General features: G+C 34.5%; 1 protein-coding gene across 1 annotated transcript; it reads right to left on the bottom strand.

Moving 5' to 3' along the window:
- Positions 1-11,283: 11,283 nt before the first annotated feature.
- Positions 11,284-20,922, bottom strand: LOC129253894 (sperm microtubule inner protein 8-like). Its single transcript, XM_054892330.2, has 7 exons — positions 20,507-20,922; positions 19,962-20,023; positions 16,446-16,498; positions 15,679-15,743; positions 14,654-14,718; positions 13,974-14,038; positions 11,284-12,888 (listed from the first exon to the last, which is right to left on the bottom strand). The coding sequence occupies exons 1-7, from the start codon at positions 20,688-20,690 to the stop codon at positions 12,825-12,827; spliced, it is 558 nt and encodes a 185-aa protein (XP_054748305.1). The 5' UTR covers positions 20,691-20,922; the 3' UTR covers positions 11,284-12,824.
- Between the last annotated feature and the right edge of the window lie 1,284 nt (positions 20,923-22,206).

Genomic DNA, 22,206 nt, shown 5'->3' on the forward strand with positions numbered 1-22,206 from the left:
TTTCAAGTTCTTTACATCCGACATGTGCTCTTGGTCCTAAAACATTTATGTATCTCACAATTTTATTTTGAATTATTCTTAGCTTTTTCTTATCCGTAACACCCAGACTACCGTACCAAGCCGCATTAGCATAGTCGAATAGACATTGTATTAAAGCAAAGCATAAAATACGTCTAGACTTCATATTCAAACAGGTTTGATATCTATACAAAAATTTCAAGCGTGAATTTGCCTTTTTGATGATTGAGTCTACCAAACCCGTCCACGATAGGTTACTTGTCAAATTAATTATTTACTGAATCTCTTCTCTCAATTACCTGATTATTATATGAAACCTTGAACTCGTGTGTATATCTTCACTTTCGTTTCGAACAAAATACAATGCTTCCTGTTTTCCCAACGTGTAAACTAAGTTTGTTGTCAGACATCCATTCGATACAATTTGCCAAATCTGCACTAAGTTTTTTAATCAATTATCTTGGGATTTGTATCTGAATATAGCAAGACACTATCATCAGCATATAAAATTAATTCGTTAATACAAGTAGACATATCATTGATGTAAGACATAAAAAGATTGGGGCCTAAAATGCTTCCCTGAGGGACTCCGCATTTAATAGGCAGTGAATCAGAAAGAACCGTCTGCATGGTAACTACTTGATGACGGTTAGATAAATAGGATCTAAACCATGTCACACATGCAGAGTCTAAACCCATCACTTCTAATTCCTTTAAAAGTATGTTATGATTTACAGTATCAAAGGATTTTTGTAAGTCTATGGATCGTCTTGTCGGCAGGCTGGGGTACAATTGTTTTGTGTACAGAACAATTTATTTACGAGTTTCTTTTTTATGTAACACACAGTTTACCAATGTTCTGATTAATTGAAATGAAACGCATATCTTGTATATTTTGAATGTTTTTTGCGAAGAATAAAAAGTGCAAAGATAAAAAAAAGATATAAGGCATATATTAGGACGTATTCAATACGCTTGAAATTTCATGTACATTGGAAAATACATTTTTAATTTATGATAAAATATCAATTTATAGAATACTGCATATGCGAGCATGAAACAAGTGACGTAATACATCTGAACTTTCAAACATTCACAACTTTGAAATTCCTTTCGCACATTCTTGCAGTTTCCATTGATATGCGTCACTTATTTATCTGATTTTATTACAGAATGGACTTCGTTTAAAGGTATCAAAAAGAATAAAGACTTGTGTATTTTGTTCAGTAATGAAATTCAATTGGTTAATAATTACAACTTTTGAATCCTGACGGTTACAAAATGGAAAATGTGGGTTATGAATCTGAAGTGAATCACAAAAATAAAGTGGAACGGTAATCCGAGTACAATCTACATGAAATTAATATAAAAGTATGCACATACATTTAGTATACAATTCTAGTGAAATTGCAAAATTGTTAATGCGCATAATAAACCAATAGTTGTACGATGGACCATGCTTGTATAAAATGCGACCGCAGCTCAAACGGTACACATTGTGTAAATACAGGAGAAATGACATTTTACATTCATTTCTCAATGACTGTATAATGAGTGGGGATTGCCGATTTTTTAATGAAGTTTTCATTATGATTGGGTTATTCAGTGACGTCTGTCACATAAATAATATAACAAAATCTCTCAGATAACTATATAAATTCGTACTGGGTGCGCGTATCACTGCGGCTTCTTTGATATTTTGATTAAGGATATAGAAGAACACTTTCTTTCAGCTTAACGTGAAAGCATGGATGAGATTGAAACATTAATGTTTTAGACCATTAGATTGTTCATTAATATGTAATCAGATATACAAGCAGACAAGTACGAGTCAGAGCAGAAAACGCTGTCTATTATCAAACGAACCATTTCAAGACTTTCCCCGATCCTACATTGTGAATAAAAAACACAAATTTTTCAAAAAGGTCATTCCAATTATAGTATGAGAACAATGCAAGTATGGCGACAAGGCAAAACCATATTAATTAAAGTTAATTTCTGAGATCCCAATAACAATCAATAAGCAATAAACTAAACAAAAAATATAAAAAAATACTCTCATGGCAAATAAATATTCATGGGCGGAAATCCATGGAGGATGGGAATATATCCCCCACACACTTTTCAGAGAGGGGGTGACATTTACAATCGCCCCCCTAACTTTTCAAGACAGGAACAACATTTTTTAATCATCAAATTATTAATATTACTGTTAATGCGTGGATTCATCTTTAAATGCGGTTTAAGTGCTTCAACAAGCCCAATTTTGCATTCTAAAAATGCAAAATTTCTAGGGCGGTCGCTCCTCTTCCGCGCTCAAACAAATCTTAAAAGATTTTGGCCATGACAAATTCCTACGTTTAGCATATTGAAAATGTTATATCCCCTGCATCATGAGAGTATGATTATAATACGTCCAGTGACTTTTAGATATGGTTATAAGTTTGATCATAAACCAATCAAAATATCCCTTGAGTACACAGGCGTGCATGCGGGGGGGGGGGGCAAACTATCCTAGCATCTTTGTGAAAGCGGGGGATAATTATTTTGTATAAAAAAGGGAAGGCATACTCTATACTTAAAGTTAAGTATACGATTATAGTTACTAATGATACTCACCAAATCAATGCCGTTAATGAAACACAGAGGCAAGTTAGGACAGCAATATTTCCCACACACTTTACAATTTAATCCGTTTATTGGAGACTTTAAATCATAACAAATCCATGACAATCTAATGAATATTACAAATATGAATGTTGTACCAAATTTTGAATGTTGCATCATCTCCCAATACAATCTAAAAGATTATTCAAAATCTTTGTTTTCCTGCGATATTTTTCTTTTTATTTGCATCATTTTGCTAGATTTTCGGAAGTTTATATTGTGGCATGTGATGACCTATAATCATTTCATAAAGCACACTTTAATCCCGATAATAATGATTCCTTTTTCCATTGTCATCTCACCTTTAGTCATCTGTAATTATATGCACATCATTTCAAACGACTGAAGCAATGTTATCAAGGCTCGCCCACTACGCTCACTCGCTGCATTTGAAGTATTGTTCCCATCCTTTAGAAAGCCACGAAATTTCAACTTGACCGGGGCTAAACTTGTGAATATTACAGCTCACCCCCCCCCTCTCTCTCTCTCTCCCTCTCTCTGACTCTCTCTCGCTATCTCAAAAACTCTTTGTATCACTCTATCCTTATGGCAAAAAAGAGGACAGTGACACCTACTCTGAGAGGTAGCATGCAAGTCGATCCATTGTGAATCATTCAAAAATGTTATTGTAACCTTCTGGCAAAAAAAAAGGATAGAGAAAGTAATCTTGATGGAATTACTTTTTCATGTGTCCGTGATCACGTCATGCTACGATGTCATCTTAATCGACTGCCGGGGATTAATCAATGAAATATCCTGTCATGTGTAACCTGTAACATTTCCAAAGTCAAAGTCGATATGCACCAACAGATGCGTCTGCCATTAACCCCCCCCCCCCTTATGGAACAAACGTATCCCCACTCTCCCCATGGACCTACAACATGCTCTATCACAGCCTGATTAGCAATCCTTTCACCTGTTCTTCTGATTAATATCTGCCACGACGTATTAACATTAATGTGGGACTATTGGTAATTTCACGATATACTCTGAGCAAAGCAACCACCTGCCATTGCATGCCAAAGGAGCTGGAAATAATTTAAAAACAGATCTGCTCAACAATAAAAAGAAAATGAATGGTTTCTGAGGGGTGATGATATCAATTTAACCTGGCCCCCAAAGGCACCGTGCTCAATTAAGTAGGGTGATATCGTCGATTGTTTTGGTCAGAATGGCAATATGTGTATAATTTTACTTTTCAACTTGAATCTTGATCTTCTGTATTTCATAAGCATTTATGCAACGTTATTCAAAATAATTACAAAAAATACAAAATTTAGACATGTTTCCTCAATAAAATGTAATGAATATTCACTTATGAAAATGTACTGATACAGCTGAATTTCAGTTGAAAACACAATAATATTCATGTTTTCCGACTGTTAAAAGTATTGGTGAAGTGAATGTGAGAGGATGGGGCGAAAGGAAATAATACTGGGGGCTAATTCACTCCCCCAAATAGGTTGAACTTTTGCCGTAAAGTTTTATGGTTTCAATCTTGAGTCTTGCAAAAAAAAATAGGAAAAAATTTTGAAAACCAAGGTATGTGGTTCCAACTTCAGCATGCTTTTGCGCCAGCATCACATAATATACAGACCCCAAAATTGATCAAACGTGCACGTGATTCATGTTTAGTTGTAAAAATCTAATACAAATTGAATTTCATGTTAAAATTCACGAAATTTTTTTTTTTACTAATAAAAGGTCGTTTCTTTTCAACCGGCTTCTAATAATGATAATAAAATTTCCAACTAAGTATAAAAGCACCTCGAATAAATAACCTTTTATGATAATAAAAAGCATTATATAGTATTTTATGGAATATAATTTTTTTCCGATACCAGTATCTCCTGCCGATATCAATATTGGGTTGATCTTAACCCTGTCCATGGCCCTTGGAACGATTTTTTGAGTGGGGGTGCTGATGTAAATTTGAAAAGCAATATATACATATATTTATATATATCACTACAAAATGAAAGTCATATTGGTCCAGAGAAATTTGAAAAGCAAAAATAAAACATAAAATATGAAGGTCATTTGGGTTATATTTATCCATTTGTTCACACTTTCGAGAATTCCAGGGGCCAAGGTGCTGCCTATGGAAAACAATACATGCAGCACCTCTTAAGAAATTTTTTGGGGTGGGTCACATTGTTATTGCTAGACTGTGTGAACGGACCTAAATTGCCCAATCTCTAGCTTGATTCCTTATTTAATGTGGATTTACAATGACAACTCCTTCGTGTCCAATGGAGATGAGCGAGATTCTGGACTAGAGGGAAGTCCCGAGACATTATTTTTAATCCTGTCGAGATTAAACCGGCGTCTCATCTCTCTCAATTTCCCACTCCCACAATGGGATCAACAACCTAGACAGGCTAGAGGCTCGATAAATTATGTTTCACACAGCAGAATGCAATTTACATTTCAATAAAGTTGAACCGTGTGCCATTGTTCCAGAAGTTGATATCGAATTGAATTGCTACCAGCAACATTTTACCTTTAATTTGCAGGGATTTGTTTGTCAGAAGAAATGAAAGAAAACGGTTGAACCGAGTCTCTCGATAATTATGCAGCCAAATCTTAGCCATTGTTCCGAACTATCATGTAATTATGACCCATATCCAAGGTATAGTACTTGTATCATCCCATGCACGGATCGCACATTCATGGATAGCTTTCGATTAAATTTGAAAGAAATTATGTGGAAAAAACCAAAGTGATCTTGGGGCGACATTAATATTACAAAGAATTAGTGGCCAGTAGAAATTAAATGGAACGCAATGATGGATCAAATTTCTCAGTAATTGTTTCTGACTTTTTTACCAGCATCCCAAATCAAACAATAAGGGAAAGTTTTCTGTAAATTTAAAGTCCAAAATAGTCATTTGGTCTTCAAAATGCGAAAAACAGCTTATCTGCAAGAGTAATTTTTGTTCATAATGTGAACAATTCAAGTTGTAAAGTTTAATAGAAAACAAGACACAAGAGTTTCTTCAAAACAAGTTTATAGGGGGAACTGCTTGGGAGTTTCACTGAGACTGCAAAGTGTGCGAACCCTCAACTTCAAAGATTGTTTTCTCCTTGTTTTTTTAAGCTCTCGTTTAGTTTCTTCTACATTCAACAAGTACTTGTGTGAGTACTTGTCGATCAAGTTTGACTCAAGATGTACTTGGGTCATGGGTGACGACCGTACGGCGACCGTGCCAATTTTCGTCGCGATCACGAGACAACACAAAAATAACCGAAATCTTTGGGGGAGCGCCCCTTGGTTACGCCTTTCAAAATAGCCCTGACAATATAGAATTTTACGTAAATAAATGTGAGACTTCCAGTATACTTGCCTTCAAATCTTGCATTTTACTATACCTTTAAGTTTACACACAATTATCCATTTTTATATTTGCCTGGTTGGACTGTTAATTGTTATATTTGTTTATTCGTGCAATGTACGTGCTATAGTACTTCTTGTTTTGAGTATCATGATTACACAAACGGTCCATGGACATGGTCTCAAGAAATTAACGCCATTTATCACAGAAACATGGAAGCTTTGATTAAATTTGGAAAAAAAACAGATCTAACAAAGAGAGTAAAACTTATTCTGTGCAGACTTGACATCAAGAAAAACATGTTCAACCACTGGCGGATCCAGGGGGAGGGGGGGGGGGCACACCAGGCCCTCCCCTTTCAAAATTTGTAATGTAAAAATGCTGTTAAAACAGAAGTGCCCCCCTCCCCTTCGAAAAATATACCATAGCAGATGGGGGAAGGGGGTAATCATAAAATAAAAATCTGATAGAATGATAAAGAAAAAGTACTTCATGTAACTCGAGTGGAAATAAACATCCGGGAAATGAAAACAACACTATAAAAGAGCAGAGACAATGCGAATTAGATAATTGTATCCGAGGTAAGAATTGTGGAGGAAGAAGAGGAGAAATAAGGCTTACAAAGATGATCAATATGAGCTTTTATTTTGTTATTCTGGCAATGTTGAAAACCTGAAATGACCATGCAGTATTCAGATCTGAAGCACTCTTAAAGGGATGGTCCGGGCTGAAAATATTTATCTTAATACATAGAATATAATTCACTGAGCAAAATGCCGAAAATTTCATCAAAATCGGATAACAAATAATAAAGTTATTGAAGTTTAAAGTTTAGCAATATTTTGTGAAAACAGTCGTCATGAATATTCATTAGGTGGGCTGATGATGTAACATCTCCACTTTCCGTTTTCTTATGTTATTACATAAAATCTTTTTTTTTCTCATTATTTCATACTTATGTAAATAATATGTCTCTCTTATAATGAAATAAGTTGCAGCAATAAATATCTAACGCACTAAATCAATTGTCAATCCATTTTTTCTAGTTCTTGGAGGAAAAAATTTGAATAAACCTAATTTCATATAATAAAATACAAAAGAACAAGTGGAGATGTGACATCATCAGCCCACCTAATGAATATTCATGACGACTGTTTTCACAAAATATTGCTAAACTTTAAAATTCAATAACTTTGTTATTTGTTATCCGATTTTGATGAAATTTTCGGCATTTTGCTTTTGAATTCTACTCTATTTGCTAAGCTAAAAATACTTTCAGCCCGGACCATCCCATTAAGTGCAGAATTCCCCAATTGTATGAGAGAAACTCGTGAAAATTGGAAAGCTGTAGAGTCTACTAGACCATGTAGACAGAGTTACACATCTCCAAGACTTTGAATATTTATCGGTTTATAGATAGGGGAAATGTTTCTTTACAGAGATCAATGTGGGAAATTCACGTATACCTGGGTGATTTTACTACCTCCCTTCCTTCCAAATGACCTTTTCAATTTCGTAAAGAGATTCATCAGATTATCAATGTTCTCATCTTTTCACAATCAATTCGCTGTTACCTTGCTAGCTTTCGCCTTCACTGGAAGGAACTGCAGACTTCTTGAGACTAGCGCTGACTTGGCGTAGCTGGGGTATTTGCAGCGCGAACTTTTGAATTGATTAATGACCAATACAAACTATGTGTTGGAAATGAGAATTGATTAAATCACTAAAGATCCGTGTTAATAATGACACAATTCATACCTTTGTCATTATTGAGATCATCAAATATCCTTCATTTTCTGAGAATATTGTTGTTCACCTTTTTTTCTCGGTAGGGGGTCTGAAACCCAAAATACTCTGAAACTAAGCTGCAGCAACAGTGAAGATAAGTATTCTTGAGCAACTAATAAAGTCCCCATAAAATACTAAAAGGATCAAATGATACTACTTAACTGGATTTATCTGAGGCAGTAATAGTCCCTATTCATGTCCACGTGATAAAAAGTGGGCTAAAAACCACTCTATCAATTGTACTTCCTCAAGTTATCTTTTAGTAGACTAATCTCAATCTCAATTAAAAAAATCACCAACAAATAATTTCTTTATACCAATCGAATCCTCTGACAGGGTTGACATTTTTTTTGTGAACTTTTCTAAATATAAACCTAATTGGGATATATATGTCCACGAGAATAAAGACAATTCTTGATCAAGAATGATTAGATAGGCCCCTTTTTTACAATGTCTTGTGTGTAATACTTAGCAGAAAAGGGGGAAACTGAGAAAGGGGTGATTATTTTGCCAAACGACAAATGATGGTTAATGTGTCCTTGGTGGGTCAATTGCTAACGAATAAAAGGTTGGAAGATCTGGCTAATACAAAAAGCAACAGATGGCTACTGTTTGATCATGAATGTATACGTTGACTGGGATGAGAGATTATTATTTTTCAAGTAAATAGACAGTATTCACTCACCCTCATTAGTCTTAATTTTTAATGGTGGGAAATACCATTTTTTAAACCAGTATTAAAAATTCATCGCTAAACGTGGGTCACTCATTTGAACAGAATAAACATAGGTCTACTGTCAGTACTACGTCAATGATATTGATTGGTCACTAGTCAATGTGTGATTAATTGCCATCCTTTGAGTAAAGGGGCCGCAGAGTCCCATCTTAGTCAATATTTGCTCAGTCATAAGAGTTCAAGTGGGCCATGACCACATGAACTCTGTTCAAACAAATTTATTAGCCCAAGAAATTTTGCAAATTGTAACACAGGTGTCAACATCTTCCAGACACAAGTGACATGATACGGATCACTTTGATTATGAACGCTACAGGGGCCCTTAACACAAAGCTTAGCATATGATCGTATTTAAATTTGTTAACGATTGATTGCATTGACTCTACATTGACTACAATGTACAATCAATCGTGAAAATCAATCGTATCATAATTGCTTAATTCTGTGTTACGGGACCCAAGACACGTACACTAAAGTTCGGTCCCTAGCATATACATGGAAGCGTGGTGGTGCAGCGGTTCCGACTCTCGCCTTGTAATCAAAGGGTTGTGTGTTCGAATGCCACAGCGGCGTAGCGTCCTTTGGCAAGGCGTCAATCAATCCACTCTCTGCCACTCTCCACACGGGTGTTAAATGGGTACCCGGTAGTATGTGAAAGCCTATGTATATGCCTAGCAATTGAGTCTTGGAACTCTTGTTGGAATGCTCCATAGGGAGTGGAGAAGGTGTATACAATGTGTGGGAGCATGCCAGTATCCGAAGACCGGTGTAATAATTCATCTGTAAAGCATTTATAGAGACGTCGCGACGTATCTCGTTCCGATGTATTAACTCCTGTATAAAAGCGGATTATTAGTATTATATTTAAAAAAAATCACTTACAGGCTAACTTCTGTCTAAAATAAAGGCAATCAGCCATGCATGCAACGGTCTAAAGAAATAAATCACTTTTCAAGTTTAGAAGATTATAGTTGTTTTATCACGATAGTTTTTTCTTTTAATTTTCAAACAGCATTACGAGAAATTTCTAGCATTTCGATTCCCCGTCATGCGCGCTCAACCAACTCTGATATCAAGTTATCTCTTTTTTAACATCAATTTATTGACAACACTTTTTTATCAACATAATTCTGGTTGCAATCATGTGGAAAGATTAAGCAATTCAAGTTTTAGAAAAGAGTGAGACAATATGTTACGTGTGGGACATTAATTTTGTACACATTTGTCAAACTTTTTAATATGCCTCTTGTTTGATTGGCTTAAATTAAGTTGAACTTGAACTTGGTCATTGGGAAACGAATATCAACTGTCTGTATAAAATTAATGGAGAAATCCAAGAGTGCTTAATTAGAAAAAATTTATATTCACCTTATTTAGAGCTTCTTAAGACTGCTTTGTTATAAATGTTGATAAATTCAAATAACTAAAGCAAAATATTAGAAAAATTTAGGAATATGAAGAAAAAAAATAATGCAACCATGAAAAATAAAGAAAAAAAATTGTTGAAATGGCTAATTTCCTTTCAATAGAACATTTTAAAAGGAAAGATCTCTTTTATTATTTCCATACTTTACATAATTGATTTTGTTTTCAATCATGGGGAAAATAATTGTATTCATTCTCTATGGGAGACAAAATATCAAATACCTAACTGCCATTTTTAACGTAACATGTCGTAAAATATAGTCGGTAATAAGCCTGATTAGAGGGTTTTGCTTTATGACATGAAACTTGCCTTTGATACCATGGATACTTGGCCTGACTTGAGTGTTATAAGTAGTAGGATTAAATACTTTCAGAGAATTCTCATCTTGAAGAAATGTTATGGAACTATTTGACACGCGAAAGAATTAGGGCTAATTTACTGTTTCAGGTGATGAATTTGATCCATATATACAGGTGCATTATTGATCCAGTCAGGAAATGTCTTTATAAAAAAATGTCGATTTATTTTTAGAATGAACCGGCCAAGGTGCCTTTTTTTAGTCAGATATGGAATGTCAGATATATATCCTATCCCCAGGAAGTATACATTCGACTCCGTTATTTTATCTTTATTCTTATGATTTTTTAAGTGCCACTTTAACACGAGTACTGGTATGATTTATGGGAAATGTTTTACGCGCGTGGTACCCACTGAACTGGAAATACGCATTTCCAGTTCAGAAGTGGTACCTACAATCAACATTATTCAGAGTACTCCACCACAAGGTGGCGCTCTAACACAAACAAAACACTGGCCGCGCCCGGGGCAAAATGTACACACCCTTAATTTGTAAAAAGATCTGTAACTATCACTCATCATCATGGTATTGCCATTTGTCGAACATATGATTAGTCCTCTTTGATATCATGTCATGTGCAGTCCTGGTAAACAGACAGTCTATAAAATGTTGCAAAATCTGATTTTTTTTTTAATAGTAAATATTCAACATAAACATAAAATACTTTGGTAGACAACATTCCCTTTTTGCAACAGTTCAATTGTTTACTCTATCCTATTATATTCAAGGGATTGCCCTCTGTCCAAGATATTGTATCAAGATTACACCCCCCCCCCCAAAATAAAACAAAAAAATCTTCTGTGGCTTTTGTTGATGAATGTTTGCAATCCTAGTAGGATGATGATCGTTCCTGTTTCTAGTCTGGGCGATGTAATGTCTACCTCTTTATCTGATCACCATCCTTTATATCCTATTGGGGTTTTTCTGCACACAAAAACAGACACAGAAACAGCAATTCCACATTCAATTGTCATTTATTGCAAATGTAGTTGACATTAGACATATTATTTACGATGGCACACACAGCAGTGACAGCACACATCATTTTTTTAATGTATTTTATAAACTACCAAACATGCTATACATTAGAACTGTAATTAATAAAATTTGTGATCCTCACAAAAATAACAGAGATATAAAAATCATTCGTTTCATACCCCTAATAGTTATGTTCATATACTGTAAAGTGGACGGAGTAACAACATTGCAAACAATACTTTTCATTAATATTCACACAGTATCAGTTCATTTACAAATAAATCATCCCCCCCTCTCTCTCTCTCTCTCTCTCTTTCTCCGTCTCTCTCCCTCTCTCAAATTTCCTGTACCCATATTTTACTTATCTCCCATTTTAGAATAATCATCCTTGTAAATATTGCTCCTCTTCTGATATAGTGTTCAGTATTTGCATAGCATTGTCATCATCTGTGCGAAAGTTCGCCTATGATTCATCAAAATGATATCAGAGGTTTTATCTAAAGAGCAAAAGTCTAAAAAAATACTGCTACTCAACAATTTTTCATTTTTTTAAAACTTAGCAGAACATCCGTTAGAAGAATCGGAAGGTCAGTCATTGATATAATAAAGTGGGAGTTTGATATCATCTGAGAGCTGAAAACTTAGCTGTACTAAATGGTATTTTACAAAAATAGTAAGTCCGGACGATTTTACTTGTCTGTACTGTTCCTTCTTATTTCTCAAAATCATAAGATTATCGAATATAACATATAAATTATGTCATTATTGGAAAGAAAATTCGATATTCGTTTGCGACATCGTCCTTAATTGCATGGAAAATGAATATTGTGAAGAGCTTTATTTTAAGAAATATATACGGTTGACAACAGAGGCACCAGGCCCAATTTAAATATGCACAGCATATTCAAGAAAATAAAATTAGGCCAAAATAAAGTTCCGAATGAAAAAACAATCTATAGAGACATGTAATAATTGGTTAATCACTTTCCATTACATTACGGATTGAACTACTTTAAAGTTACTGGCAATCTCCCTATCAGTATGAGAAATTATTTTGTGGTTCATTACTTAAATAATTATTTTCTAATTGAATTATTAAAGCACGACATAATTATACAATCCTCCAAACATTGGAAAATGATGAAATGGCAAAATAAACATCATACGCAGCAGTTTAAGCACACATAAACATTTTTTTTCAAATATTTCATATTTTTGTTGATATTTTCCCCATTAATAAGTTCTTTCTAATATCCAGCTTAGAAATACACAACCGATACTTCGAGGTATTTGACTTTAAGTCAATGTAATGCCAATTTTCATAGCTAATTGGGTTGCATGAAATCAATTACAACATCTTTTCTGTGAATCAAAGATGATAATAGTCATTTTGCAACCACTTAGGTCTTCTTAACGCTACATTAGTTCTGTGAAAAAACTCCTTGTTTACAACGGAGGTAACTGGTAGTTAATAAATAATGGAACTATCTGTTGCGGTCGGTGGTATCTGGTCTAGGTTTAACGGAAAGCATCTGTTGACATGTTTCGGCTGTACTGAGGGAATGTGTCTCGATATCGGCTACTGCTTGGCAGGAATGAATGGTCGACAGTAGGTAGAAAAAGAAGAGGGGATAAAAGAACAAGAAAATGCAAAATAATGATTAATAAGTAGCTTTTTTTTTCTTTCGTGTCCATCATCTACAAGTATAAATGAATCTCAGATATTTGGCCAGCCAGACTTTGGGAAATTCATCAAAGAGTGAGAAACAAGCAGTTAAAAGTTTTGATAATTACTTTGAAAGGCATTTAGACTTAATGCCATGCTGGATATCATAATTAGGTTAACATGTTTCTAGTTTCGAACGAGTCGGATAATTATTGGTATCTACAAAGGCCATCGCACACTTTGCGACAGTTCTACGATCCGATTTTGGAACAAATCTTATTTTCCTTATTTTCTGAAAATGTGAATGCATAGAATATTTTTATTTGAGGTTTAAATTAACTCTTAGAATACTAATACCGAAATTTGTTATGATCACAAGCCTTTGTTCTGCAGTCAAGGTCAAATTTGTTTCAAATCGTAGCCTGTCGCACGATTGCTTTGACGTCATTGCGATTAGATATTTAATTTACAGAGTAAGTTATTCCATATCTAGAGATTCGGCACAATGTTTCGACGCTTTATTCCAAAGTCGGGTCGCAAACCATTCGTAAAAGGTGTGCGATGGCCTTTATGGAGCTGGCAACTTTATCTCCTCCGGTAGGCATACGTTTCCATACACGCTCCAATTATTTGTGGAGGCCTTTTTTGTCATGAAATCTAAATACCAAAAAATAGCAAAACGTAATATTTTTTAATCTGAATTCTCGCGGAAGCAAATGTACGATTTTTTTTTTTTTTTTTTTACAAATGAACAATGAACCCCTTCCTTAAAAACAAAACGTTGTACTGTACCCGCTTGAATACGTAACGGAAATTCCAAAAAGATCACAAGAAAAAAAAATGTGCAATAATGAAGATATTCTAAAATGTTATAACATATCTTTTACAAATTCCATACTTCTTTTCGTGAAAAGTTATTTAGCAACATTGAACGCCCGTTTGAATTTAGAGTAAATATGTATATATAGTATGATGTCGGGCAGAATGACTTATGTACTTACTAAATGTTAGCAGGAACTGGACGTTGGCCATATTGATCAAGGCGAGGCTCTTGGGTGAACGTATACTGCAAGGAGAAAATAAAAGATAATTATCAATATTATTATTATTATTATTAACATCCAAAACAAAAAGGAAGGACTGAAAATTCCCTCGTCTTTTAAGGTTCAAATTTTGAAAGTGGAGCTGCCGCTAAAAATATCGGATCCCCATATTGGAGGTCGCATGTGTATATTATCTCTCCGTCCGAATCCAAACTCTTTAACCTCTCCTTATGTCGAAAATAATATGAAAACTGAACAATGAGTTGAGTGTGATACTTGACATCAATCGTATTTCAATTCAAACATTACTGAATAACAAATACTCTTTTCAATGTATCAAAATTTGCGTAATGGTTATAAGATAACTCACGAAAGCATGTTTTGAATATATAGGTTTGAATTCCTTTTGACTTCCAATCAAACATATTAAAATGTTTGTAGAATAAAGAAATGTCAATAACATTATCTGTTAATTACTCTTTTTTTATTGTTATTATTATTATTATTATCATCATCATCATTATTACTATCATTATTATTACTATTATTATTATTTTTATCATTATTATTATTATTATTGTTAATATTAATATTACTAAAATTGTGCATCTGTAGCTTAATAACGTGAATAAACTTACTCTCCATGATCCACTGATTGCTGGTTTCTGATACCTAACTGCGTACCCAGTAAAGCTTAGTTGTCCTGGAAAAGAAAAAGAAAACAATTTATTATTTTATTTCATTCGGCTCATGTCCTCAAACCATATGACTTGAAAACAATTAATGATTTGCTCATTAAAATAATAAATATACAATGTCTATAACAAATTTATCCATTGACATCCAATCAAATTGAATTACTTCAGTAGCTTTAAATGTAATTGCAAATTTGTTATCATAACAAGTTTTATCAAACAGGCCTCAGGATATATTCCTAGCCATGTATAGGCCCTATTCGGGATCTGCGCCTGCCAAGCTGCTTTTATGAGTAAAATTACTGTATATTCTTTTGTTTTTCAAACGGCCTTCAATTTTGTGATTTAGCCAAAAAAAAAAATGAAGGTTAACGATGGTACATATACTAAACACAAAAAGGGCTTATATAGTAAGGTGCATTTGTACATCAGATCTTGTCTTCTATATGCCACATAACTTTCAGGCTCAAAACTGCCATTTTCCCTTTATTCCTATGGTTTGTGTTTTTTTTTTAAGAGCACCCTTCCTCTTGCGATTGGTATGTGTCCCAATTCATTTTTTAAAAATAAATTCATAATCGTCATGACGTCGAAGCAATCGTACGGTAAATGTGACCTTACTCTGAATGAAAGACTTTCAACTTTTTTTACGATTTCGATAATAGTATTTGGAGAGAAGTTTTCTAATTCAGATAGGATGATTTTGTTGTTGTTGTTGATATCATTAGAAAATAAGCGAATGATAATAATCATCTTCGTAAATTAGACGTAAATATAAGTAGGACCCGTTTCATAACTATAGCAAATTTACCATTATGGCAACTATATATACCACGGTAACGTGCCTCTACAGTCCTTTGCAATCAATGCCCCCATGGTAGTTTAATAATGGCAAAGCTGCGTTTAATAGTTGTAAGTCTTTGTGAAATGGGACCCCATTTTAAGGTGAGCGATGTGATGATACGTACCAGAGTTTTCGATTTTTGGTAATTCTTTGATCTCTTTTGCTGCTGCCCAGTCTATGCGTAACGATCTGAAGAAAAGAAAATGATAAAAATGCAAAATGACAAAATAATACGAATGTAAACATGGTTTATTTTTTACAAAGTGATGACAAACGCACCCCCCCCCCGTCCCATCACCCACTCGAATAAAAAAAATAATGTATTACAGGGTGTTCCGATTAAAGGGGGGGGGGGCAAGGCGACCTAAAACTGATGTAATTCTTTATCCACTGATGGCATGTTGGTAATAGGTAGAATGAGAAGATTTTTCATTTCGATACTCATCGTTTTCCGTTTTCTCTTGCTCACATTCCCCTCTCCTCTGACACTACTAGAATAAAGGGGCAGACATCCGGCCCCCAATTTTTAAAGCGCCATCTGATAGCAATATGCATGGGTGGCGTATGAGTATATAGAATGAGTCGGCCGCCCCTACTTTCGTAAAGAATTAGCTTTATTTTGCTTATCACTTAAATTGACCCACATCCCCGGTCCTAGACTCACGCATAAATTATCCCTCTCTCATTTTATTCCTAGTAAATAACCATAAGGGTATGACAAATACTCTACTTTTTCTTCTTTCTCTACATTTTCTTCAATATTCAGTTTTTCTCGTCATCCTTTTCATTTTGTCTTTCTCCTTCTTCATATTTTCTTCTCTCTCCATTTTCCTTTCTCTCTCATTATAAAATGAACCAAGATATATATAATAAAGCATTTTTCTTGCTTACCTGACTTCATCTTTCATTGTTTCACGTAATGATCTCCCGGTGTCTGTGATGTTCTGTATGGAAAACAATAATAGGAGTATTTATATTACAAATGAACTGTAGATTATTTATCATTGGTATTTGAAATGTTTACCATTCATAATAATCCGTGTCATTAAAAGATTTGTCAGCGATTTTTAAATGACTTATTTGTTTTCAACCAATCAATAATTCCAAGCTAGGAAATTTAGTATAACTAAGAACATCTGTCAGAGAAAATCAGTAACAAAAATCTTAAATGAAATGCTCTCTTGACGGGTTACTCTAATCCTTTTAACGCGACAATTTTTTTAAATATCTTTTTAATAAATGAAATTAATAAAACTGACCCTGGTCAACACTTTTATCTAGTTAATCCTAATCAATTTATCAATCAATCGATCTCGCTTCGTTTCATTTTCTGTCAGTGTTTAAAAACAATACCACACGTGCGTAAATAACTTTATTCGGCATAGAGGTTTTGAAAACACATTAAGTCATATTTCTTCAATTATTGTGCCGTCTGGTCTCCATGCTCGATCGGCGGTTGCCAGGGCAACGAATAATACCCCACACGCAGGAATGTGGATTGAATTTCACAGTATTGAATTAAGAATATAAATGGAAATATGAATGGATATAGTATTCCATGTTACATTCTTTCAGTTCTATGCAATTTCCTTTTCGTCTCATGATTATGTAAGAGGGTCGCCCTTCTTTAGCCTGCTCATTGGTAAATTTCACCAGATTTTTTTTTTAGCGTTAAGGTCTATAGTATTGTAGACACTGAATTATCTCAAAAAGATGTTTAATTCATAAACAGATAAAACCTACAGATGAATGGATTGAATGTATACATAATTCTTGCAGTTCCACAAATATTGGCGAATTCGAATGCCAACCGATAGGAAAAGTGAGTGCCATCTATCGTACTCATGTTGATTTCAATTTCGATTTGTTGTACGTCTTCGCTATCATTAATAATGAACGAGCCCTTGTTTATCATTAATCCAACAGACTAACTACAAATAGAACCATACTCCCAATTCTGCGCTTTTCACCTGGACTGTTTTTTTTTCTTCATATGAATCTGCAGCCATGGGCAGCACCTGAATATTTTTATATGAGGGGGGGGGGGCAATATGACCCTCTTGTGTAAGTAATTCTACATGTATTTCTATTTATGGGTATTTGCAGTTATACGATCCAGACGTCCCTTTGTATATTGTGTTCCTCTTTTTTCCTATTTCCTCCTCGTTTATTCCCCCTTTTTTAATACCCAGAAAATCAGGGGATGGATCTCCCCCATTGACCCCCCCCCCCCCATGATGACGTCCCTTCACGTACGTGTAAACGCGCGAGTACACGAAGCAGGTGTCCCAACGGAAACCAAGAGGTGTGCCGTGGCCCGAATGACCCATTAATCAAGTTGATAGCATATTACGTACTCTGTACGAAATAGGAACCCGTTGCAATACAGTATTCTATTATTATATATTAACAGAAAGGGTGAATTCGAGAATGTATTGTTCTTTCTTCGATCTAGAAGTGAGCATTGACTAGACACGAGAGAAGCATGTTAAATCATGTACAGCATCGACAATGTACTCGAGAACTAGAGTTTGATATAGTTGATACATTATTTATAATTTTCCTTTCATTACCGCAGAGCGCCGGGTAGATTTGTTTTTCAAGCACATGGGAACCATGGAGACTTAACGCTATAAAGATTTATTACCACCATAAATCATGTATAAGCATGCATAAATATGTCTAATAAATTTTGGTTCGATCATAAGCGACAAGGAAAATACATGTATAATTACATAATCAAAATCGTTGCAAGAATATCGAAATAGGTAAGATACTCAAATGCTAAAGAAGGGACGATCATAAATGAATAAATATTGCCACTATACACTGTAAAAAATGAAGTGCTAATTTAGCACTTACGGTGCTTGTATAGTGACTGCACTACGAGTGTTGATTTTCTAGTTCAAATTTAAACTAGAAAATCGGCACTCGTAGTGCAGTCACTATACAAGCACCGTAAGTGCTAAATTAGCACTTCATTTTTTACAGTGTAGATTTCAAAATAAATATAGAGGAGTTTTGCATATTGACTACCCGGAAAGTTAATATATTTTTAATATAATTTCCGAATATAATTTTTGTACTAGTAAACGAATGTCAACTGTCTAGACTGCAAGTGTAAGTTCAGCATAATTATTGTCTTGAAGTCTTTGACGATCGATTCCCATAAGCGCGGCATGATTAAAATGTTACCATAGTGACGAGACGATATATTTCGCAGTCACTTAAAGACCTTTCCAAAACAAACTCATACATACAAAATGTTCAATAAAGCAAACATTAAATTGCAAATGAAACTTTGTTTGAAAAAAAACAAGCGAAACGAAAAGAAAAGTCCTGCAAGTATTTATATTTTTCAAGCTAGAAACCACCCACCGTCTTAATTTTACGGTTTTCAATTGTTTAAAACCATTTCATCCCATGTTGAATGATATATATAGATTTAATATAATAAAGGCCATCGCAACTTTTGTTTTCGAATGATATGATTTTCTTCTGTTGACGTAAAAACTGTATGACATGTTGTTGTATATATCGTCGCAAAACAAACTTTGTAGGATTGGTTCACAAGCGTTCGAATGTGTAGAAGTGCATGTCGCAGTGTTTGCATCGATTTTAAATAAACAATTAGGCCTATGAGCACGAAACAAATCAGAGAGATCGGTAAATTTTGGTATAAATATAAAATTCGTTTCCAGACAGTTCTCAACTGTACAGCTTTAAACCCTTCTCCTTGCAGGGGGTAATGTGTTTCTCTAGTTCAAGTACTGTTGCTTTTTTGTCTGTATGGATTTTATCGATATCAATTCGCGTTTGTTTAAGTATTTGCTTTGCGTGGGTCCATGAATGGCTGCTGTCTAAATGATTCTTTCAAAGAATATTACAAGTGGTTCATTGGAATAGTATAATATTCATTTTTAAGGATGACACAATAACAAAGGAAACTAACTATATTTTGCAGTTCATTGGTTTTGTAAAGAGAACTATCAAGGCGTGTGTTTAGACATGGATGGTGAATGAAATGCTCAGTTATTAACAATAATTATTGATATTGAATGAATTTCGCCCAGCGGCGAATGTTAATGGATAAATCAAAACGGAAAGGAGACACAGGGGTGGGGTGGAAGGCTACACATAGATCATGAAATTAAACAACATGTACATGTATCAATATTGTAGATGAGAACTTACGGTTGTTCTAGAGTTTACAGATAGTTTTAAAATGTACCTATGTTCAACTTTAGGTCTATATACAACAGTTTCGAAGTATATGAATATATTTTTTTTTCTTTATTTCATTTTTTTTTTTTTTTTGGGGGGGGGAGATGCAAATAAAGAAGGAATCGTTAAGAGGAAAACGAGGGGTGAATTAAAAGGTTTGATCTTATATAATAATGAACTCACCGCTCCGTTATAAATATTTGCTGGTGGCTGGAAGTATGTTGCTGTGGCGTTCTGAAAGTCAGCTATACAAGGAAATATAAGAAAATATGAAGCACTTTATTCAATAATTGCTTCTCGACTGATTTCTGGTTTAAAACTCTTAAACAAGACGGCAGAAATAGTAAACAAATTGATGAGTTTGGAAGAAGTTGCAGAAAATGGTGTATAAAGAGTGCCAATGTTATGTTACTAACAATGTTGTTCATGTTTTAAGACATCTTTTCTCCAGCGAACAATCTTTGAAACCATTAAGGATATTACATAATAAAGTGAATCGGATACCTTCAAAATAATTTTTCTTCTTCTTCTTCTTTTCTGTCCTATAGTGAGAAATAAAATGCCTTAGTTACAAGGTAAAACAAAAAGATTCAGAATAATTTCTGATCTTGTTTTCTTTAGCTTGCGATCTTTATGAAAATAATCAAATGCTAAAAATGATCAAAAGAGAGGTCTCGATTAGATGTATATTTTCTGAAGAAAAAAAAAACGAAATTTTAAATTCATACCTGGTCCAATACGAGTGGTGGTCCTGCAATGTTCATCTGGTAGTTTATGGGCAGCAGTGTCCATGTCCATTCGCCGGAATGTTGGCAGGGAGGGGTGGTATAGCCCCTCCTTGACCGCCGCCAACTGGGCCCTCCTGAACGTTGGGTACTGGGGAACATAATAAGGAACTTCTACTGCCGGCATTTTTTTTTTTAGATATCAACGATTGCAATAATTAAGAAAATATAATGAAAGATGATCCTCTGCTCTGGTCAGTATTCGGAAATGGTGTATATAAAGGAACGCGGCGAACTTTGACACTCAAGCTAAAGGCGATAAAACGATGAGAATGTTTGTGTTAAACACTACACTTGTTGCCGGTGCGCTAAGGAGTGACTCCGCATGGTAATCCCTGTTATTGTAATCAACTTCTATTGTTACGTACGCACCCAGGTAAGACCGTCCCCCTAGCAACGCATACAACCATGGTGCGAGGACGCATGCGCGGTTTACGTAATAGCTTTTATGACATGTTCGGAACGTTAATGAATGATTCATTGGCTTGTTACGAGGGCTTGGTTGGCACCTTGGCTGGCCGGCTGGGCCTTGCATGAAAGGAGACGACCGTGAATTAATTTTTGTAATGGGATATACCAATTATTATGATTTCATCACTTGCCTGTTGATTAGTCAAGGTGAGCACGAATTTTATTTTAGATTATATTAATTGTCAATAAAAACAAGATGAAAATTTTATCCGGAATTAATCAACAGAACTGGTATCCATCACTCATGGAGTGAGATGATTTGCATCTCATTATCTCTAAAATGTCCCATTATTTTCAAAGAAATTTGAAGAAAAAATCCTACAAGTCGTATTTATCTGTCACCATAAAGATTTTGTCAGGTTCTTTTCTTTCTAATTTCTTTTTGCCATTTTCATCTTCATCAGAGGCATCAATCTTAAAAAGAAAATAATTTTAACAACTAAAAAAAAAGGGAGATATAAAAGTGGGTGACTTATAAAAGAAAAGCAGGGAAGGAGAAACGGGGGAGGGGGGGTAGCGGAATGGGGAGGGGTAGAGAGAGGGGGGTCAAATCGAAATACAGAGGAGTGGTTACGGAAAAGAAACACGTGATAAATGGGATGAATGCTTAAAGGGGAAGTTCACCCTGAAGAAAACTTTGTTGTAAAAATAGCAGAAAAAATAGTAAAAAATATTGGTGAAGGTTTGAGGAAAATCCGTTAAAGAGTAAGAAAGTTATTAGAGTTCAAAGTTTTGGATTTGTGACGTCATAAACGAGCAGCTGCCCCATGTGTTATGTAATAGAAAATGCATGAATTTCAAATTTAGTATGGTTCCTGATGACTTAATTTTGTTTTCTATTCATGATCGGGTGTGAAATGATTTGTCTATTGATATACAAAAGGTACAGTGAAAACCATTTTCAATTTTCTGAGAAAATGACATTTCATTGATTTTTTACCATTCGCTATGTAGGAATGCTGCTCGCATATGACGTCACAAATCAAATAATTGAAATTCTAATAACTTTAATTATTTGATGAATTTTTCTCAAACCTTCGGCAATATTTTTTATTATTTTTTCTGCTATTTTTACATTAAACTTTTTGTCAGGGTGAACTTCTCCTTTAAAGAGGGGAGGAACAAGAAGTTTGCATGAGGGTAAGAATAAAGAGGGGGAAGAACTAGGAGAG

Source organism: Lytechinus pictus, chromosome 2 (assembly GCF_037042905.1).
Source record: "Lytechinus pictus isolate F3 Inbred chromosome 2, Lp3.0, whole genome shotgun sequence".
Lineage (NCBI taxonomy): Eukaryota > Metazoa > Echinodermata > Echinoidea > Temnopleuroida > Toxopneustidae > Lytechinus > Lytechinus pictus.

Bases quoted from the DNA above. Each gene is read 5' to 3' on its own strand.
- LOC129253894 (XM_054892330.2), bottom strand. From the start codon at position 20,690: ATGCCGGCAGTAGAAGTTCCTTATTATGTTCCCCAGTACCCAACGTTC. The intron at 16,499-19,961 runs GTGAGTTCATTA...TTTTCCATACAG, and splicing joins CAAATATTTATAACGGAGCG to AACATCACAGACACCGGGAG. The intron at 14,719-15,678 runs GTACGTATCATC...TTTCTTTTCCAG, and splicing joins ACCAAAAATCGAAAACTCTG to GACAACTAAGCTTTACTGGG.